The 5872-nt window shown below is 54.3% G+C and overlaps 1 protein-coding gene across 4 annotated transcripts in view; it reads left to right on the top strand.

The window, feature by feature from the left end:
- The window catches only part of USP5 (ubiquitin specific peptidase 5 (isopeptidase T)), a 13388-nt gene extending 8148 nt beyond the window's left edge, over positions 1 to 5240 (top strand). For 2 of the 4 annotated variants that reach the window (XM_006757563.2, XM_006757562.2), the window contains exons 13-20: positions 50 to 224; positions 845 to 933; positions 2253 to 2375; positions 2942 to 3085; positions 3162 to 3307; positions 3515 to 3668; positions 3935 to 4019; positions 4582 to 5240. In XM_006757563.2, the coding sequence (XP_006757626.1) occupies positions 50 to 224; positions 845 to 933; positions 2253 to 2375; positions 2942 to 3085; positions 3162 to 3307; positions 3515 to 3668; positions 3935 to 4019; positions 4582 to 4675 (1010 nt within the window). In that variant the 3' untranslated portion in view covers positions 4676 to 5240. Of the gene's footprint in view, positions 1 to 49; positions 225 to 844; positions 934 to 2252; positions 2445 to 2941; positions 3086 to 3161; positions 3308 to 3514; positions 3669 to 3934; positions 4020 to 4581 lie in introns of all 4 variants that reach the window. The other 2 variants (XM_006757561.2, XM_006757560.2) reach the window with 1 other exon arrangement.
- Positions 5241 to 5872: the final 632 nt, after the last annotated feature.

Here is a 5872-nt window from a genome sequence, read left to right as displayed (position 1 = left end):
GGAAAGAGCATCACCCTCTGAAGGAGCCACCCACCAATTCTGTCACCAGAGGAGCTTCTGGAGTATGAGGAGAAGAAGCGGCAAGCCGAGGAGGAGAAGCTGCCACTGCCAGAGCTGGTTCGGGCCCAGGTGCCCTTCAGCTCCTGCCTGGAGGCCTACGGGGCCCCTGAGCAGGTGGACGACTTCTGGAGCACGGCTCTGCAGGCCAAATCAGTAGCTGTCAAGTAAGTCCTGGGGTCGGGGCTGAGGGTTTCGGGCCTGTGTCAGGGCGGTCCCTGAGATACCATCTGCCTCTGTCTCCTGTTGTTCCTCTTCTGGGTGGAATCTCAGAATTGCATCAGCTGAGGCTGGTAATCTGGCCCTGGTGGGAGCCAAGAGGCCCTGCAGGAGCACTCAGTCGATTACTACATAGTCCCGTGTCCTGGCCAAACCACTCCCTCTTCTCTCATGGCACAGGGTCACTTTAGGCTGCTTCTCTCCTCTCCCTCCCTCGACCCTGGCGGGGCAGACACTGAGTATCGCTGGTGAACAGTGTGGGTTTCCAGCAAAGGCTTTCGCTTTTTGCCGGTGTTGGCATGAGCGTGAGATCTGTAAGTGCGCTGGTCTCCAGAGAAGTCAGCCGTCCACCCCTTTGTTGCTCCTGTCAACAAGCCGGCCCTGGCCCTGGCTTCCGCCACTCCTTGTTCGCAGATGCTCTGATGCCTGCCCAGGGCGAGATGAGAATATGGGGTATCTTCTGGGCTGTTAGGTCTTCTACCCATGAGAGGCTGAACCCCAGGGTGGGGCTTTCAGGGTAGGAGAGGCTTGGGATTATCTGGGTTCCAGGACATTCTCTCTTCCCTAGGACCACACGATTTGCCTCATTCCCTGACTACCTGGTCATCCAGATCAAGAAATTCACCTTCGGCTTAGACTGGGTACCCAAGAAACTGGGTATGATGGCTGGGACACATGAGGGAGGTTAAGCAGAAGAGGCCTTGATATATGTAAACTAACGTTTCTCTAACTTCCCTGTGAAAGAAGAAAGCATTACCTTAGACCAGTGGTTCTCAACCTGTGGGTCACAACCCTTTGGGGGTCGAACGACCCTTTCACAGGGGTCGCCAAGACCATCGGAAAACACATATATAATTACATATTGTTTTTGTGATTAATCACTATGCTTTAATTATGTTCAATTTGTAACAATGAAAATACATCCTGCATATCAGATATTTACATTATGATTCATAACAGTAGCAACATTACAGTTATGAAGTAGCAACGAAAGTAATTTTATGGTTGGGGGTCACCACAACATGAGGAACCGTATTAAAGGGTCGCGGCATTAGGAAGGTTGAGAACCACTGCCTTAGACGTTTCAGAATATGTCTAGTTTGAAAAGCACTGACTAAACATATTAGAAGACTTCTTTGATTTTTTTTTTTAATGTATTGATTTGAGAGAAACATTGGTTTGTTGTTCTACTTAGTTATGCATTCATTGGTTGCTTCTTATATATGGAGAGAGGAAGAAGGATGGGGAGAGAAAGAGGGGGGGGGGGTGGAGAGAGAGAGAGCAAGAGAGAGAGAAAGAACACTTATTTGTTGTTCCACTTAGTTATGCATTCATTGGTTGCTTCTTATATATGCCCTGATCAGGGATCGAACCCACAACCTTGGCATATGGGGACGACTCTCTAACCAACTGAGCTACCTGGCCAGCACCAAGACTGCTTTTTTTTTTTCTTTTATTATTATTATTATTATTATTAAGGTATTACAAATGTGTCCTCAGCCCCCCCATAAGACTGCTTTGATTTTAGAGTTATAATTTACAACCAAACATGATCTTCATAGTTTCACAATTTTTATTTTTCATCTGTTAAGATGTTTCCATTTTAATAATCTGTAAATAATGAGTTCTCATGGGCCTTACAGGCCCCTGCTGACTGAGAACTCTGATTTAACCTCAATTCCTAGATAAGTTGAGACTCACAGAAGTATAAAATCATCCTGTCCCACAAGTTGGAGGCCCCCCTTCCTTGCCCATAGCTCATTTGTGGTAGATCTAGGGCTGGAATCCAGGTCTCCTGACTCCCAGGCCACAATTATTTTTATTACACTGGGATCCCTAAGATTGGTATTCTCTGAACAGCCTCCGATTACAGGGCAGTGCTAAGACACGGTGCCGGGGCTTGAGATTCCCGAAGTGCTTTTTCGGGGAGGGCCTCGGCGCTCCTGGGTGACCCTGTCCTGCCGTTCCCATGACAGATGTGTCCATCGAGATGCCAGACGAGCTAGACATCTCCCAGCTGAGGGGTACAGGGCTGCAGCCTGGAGAGGAGGAGCTGCCTGACATTGCCCCACCCCTGGTCACTCCGGATGAGCCCAAAGGTAGCCTTGGTTTCTATGGCAACGAAGACGAAGACTCCTTCTGCTCCCCTCACTTCTCCTCTCCGACATGTTAGTGATTCTTTTTCCTGCCTGTCTCTCTCCCTTGCTCATGGGGGGTCTTCTCTGCCTGCCTCCCCACAACCCTGTCCTTTGTGTTTCTCCTGTCCTCCCTTTCCAATTTCCTTTGCCCTCTTTGGGTGGACTGAGGACCGACTGAAGCACTCCCAGCCACGTTCTCTGTGTGGATGGCAGTAGCATTGCCTCCCTACCCTTGTCACCTATTAGTTAGGTGTGGGGGCTGCGTATCATACTCCAGAGAAAGAGCCCATTCTGTGAGATTGGGCAAGGAAGGATCTTTAGCTTTGGTCTGTGCCTTTAGGATATTGGACCCACTTTGTGTTGTCTGTCGTTTCAGTTCTGGGATAAGGTGCCAGGCTGTAGAAGAAAAATGCATGGAATGGAATGGTTGGGAGAGGGCTGGGGGCTGGCTTGTGGGGCGGAGGAGAAGGTGGAGCAAATAGTGGCCCAAGAAATCGGTCACCGTGCCCACACTTCTCCCACCACAGCCCCCATGTTGGATGAGTCAGTCATCATCCAGCTGGTGGAGATGGGCTTCCCTATGGATGCCTGCCGCAAAGCTGTCTACTACACCGGCAACAGCGGGGCCGAGGCTGCCATGAACTGGGTCATGTCTCACATGGATGATCCAGGTAGGTGGGGATGGGCGGCAGGGCCTGGCAGGGCCACCATCCTCCCCCAAACGCTTCAACCCCTTCGCACCCACAGATTTTGCGAACCCCCTCATCCTGCCTGGCTCCAGCGGGCCTGGCTCCACAAGTGCGGCTGCGGACCCCCCCCCAGAGGACTGCGTGACCACCATTGTCTCCATGGGCTTCTCCCGGGACCAGGCCCTCAAAGCTCTGCGGGCCACGGTAGGGGCTGCCCCCACTCAGGACCGGGGCCTCTGAGGCCAAAGGGGGTGGGAACGAGGTTCCATCCTTCGTAAGCAGGACAGCCGCTGCGGAATGTCCAGGGCTGGGCTCCACCCTTTTGTGGCTGTGATGAGGAGCTGAGGCCTTCCCTGGCGGTTTTCTCGCGCCCGAACTTGTTGGAAATGTAATGCTTTCCTCCTCTCCAAGAACAACAGTCTAGAGCGGGCTGTGGACTGGATCTTCAGCCACATTGACGACCTAGACGCGGAAGCTGCCATGGACATCTCGGAGGGTCGCTCAGCTGCCGACTCCATCTCTGAGTCTGTGCCGGTGGGACCCAAAGTGCGGGATGGTTCTGGAAGTGAGTGTCCCCGGGAAAGGGGACAGGCCAGTCTGCTCCACCAGAGCCTCATTCCAGGGCGGCTCTGCTTCCCTCGGGGCAGAGGGCGCAGGAGCTCTTTTCCCGCGACGTGACTCCTGGCGGTGGGATTCTAGGAGGCGGAGATAGACTTTTGACCCAATACATGCCCACACCCTGAATTTGAGCTGTTAGATACATGTTTGGACTGTCACTCAAGGATTCCTTTCTCATTGTCTTCTCTGCCCTCCCCTTCTCCCCATCCCTAGAGTACCAGCTCTTTGCCTTCATTAGTCACATGGGCACCTCCACCATGTGTGGTCACTACGTCTGCCACATCAAGAAGGAAGGCAGGTGAGGGGCCACAGTGTGCATTTGGAATGGGGGAGTGGTGGTAGAAGTGAGCGGGGGCCACCTGGAAACCCTTAGAGTATGTGTGGAGAAGGTGAAGGACTGCCCGGTGGGAGCACATCCGCCAGGGATGAGAGAATGCCCGACAGCAAACATCAGGCAAACCTTCGGGCTGGGTCGGCCTCTTGCTTTTGTAAGTAGTTTTAATGAGCATCACTACACTTACTCATTTATGTATTATCTGTGGCTGTGTTCACTCTGCAAGAGGAAAATGAGTAGTTATATCAGAGACCCAATGGCCTACCAAGCCTGGCCCTTTAGAGGAAAAGCTTGCCGACCCCTGCCTTACAGGAATGGGCGGGGGCGGAGGGGGGTGTCTGGAGGATCTGCAGGCACCGAGTAGGGGAAATGGTCTTTGTTAGACGGGTAGCAGCTGGACTGTAGGTTTGGGGGGCTTTCCCCACAATCACCAGGACTGACTCAGAGGCTGGGTCAGAGAACCTAGCTGACGCGTTGTGGACTGCTCAGTTTGTTCATCCTTTCCCACCTCCCCCCACTTTCCCAGATGGGTGATCTACAACGACCAGAAAGTGTGTGCCTCTGAGAAGCCGCCCAAGGACCTGGGCTACATCTACTTCTACCAGAGAGTGGCCAGCTAAGAGCCTGTCCTGACCCTTACCGCGGAGGGCAGGGGCAGGCCACCTGGGATGAGGGAGAGGGGCTGGGAGTGGACTGCAGCCGCTGGCTCTGCACCCTTTTCCTTTCTTGTCCCCTGCAGCAGGGAAGAAGCTAGAGGCACTAGGAGAATGGCCGGGCAGAATGGAGGGACACTCAAGAGACTTTGGGGATAGAGCAGGAAGGGGACGGGAGGGTGGCTGCCTGTCTGTGAGGAGACTATGTTGCTTCCCCTCCTCCTGGGCCCTCATTCCTCTGCTTCTCTAGTCCTGCCAGCTCCTGGTGTGGAAGGGGCTTATTTGTGTGTGTGTGTATGTGTGTGTGTGTGTGTGTGTGTGTGTCGCTTTGTGCAGCCTCTTCCACAGAAGGGGGTGTCCCTGCTCCCCCTTCCCCTTTGTGTTTGCTCCCTGTGTGGTCAGGTCAGAAGGGATATGAGGGAAATGGGGACCCCCTCGCCCTCCTGCCTCAGTCTTTCCTCTACCCTGTCTCTACCCTGTCCTCTGGAAAATGCCAAAATACATGATGTGAATAAAAGTACAGTGGGTGAAATTGTGTCCTGTTTGATTCATTGGGAGTTTTCTTCCCTGGGGCTGGCAGGAAGGCCGTGTCCAAAAACCCAGCCTCGCCCCTTCTGTAGGCAGTGCTCTACTTCTCCGTAGTTTTTGGAGCTCTTGGGAAACGGTGAGGTGAGTGCTAGAGGCTGTCAGATCTGGGGAACTGGAGCGGGGTGACAGCAAAACTGGGGGCCAAAGCCCTTCCTTCCAGCAGCCCCACACACTTGCACCAGGGGCAGGGGGTACTCTCCCGTGTCCCAATGGCCAAGGAGGCCTGGCCAACTGGAGCAGGAGGGGTTGCTCCCAGGGCCCTGGGGATTCCGACTGCCCCTCTCGGCTGCACGGTGTCTGCCAAGGGGCCGGCCTCCCTCTGAACCCTGTCCCTGGTCCAACAGCTGGGCCGGGCGTCCCCTGCGGGGGTCAAAGGTACCCGCTCCGCGGTCAGGTCTGCGGGACTGGACGGGCGGAGTCCCTCTGCCTGAGCTGGGAGATGGCCCTGGGGCCCCACAGTGGGAGTGGCGGGACCTGCCCTGGGAACCATCCTGCCCCCTGCCCCGAGCTGTAGGCTTGAAGTGAGGGTCCCCCACCCCCAGTCCCCTCACCCCCCCGAGCGCAGGGGTTCGTAGG

The sequence above is a fragment of the Myotis davidii genome, unplaced genomic scaffold (genome assembly GCF_000327345.1).
Source record: "Myotis davidii unplaced genomic scaffold, ASM32734v1 scaffold13, whole genome shotgun sequence".
Lineage (NCBI taxonomy): Eukaryota > Metazoa > Chordata > Mammalia > Chiroptera > Vespertilionidae > Myotis > Myotis davidii.
This window is presented reverse-complemented; position numbering and strand designations above follow the sequence as displayed.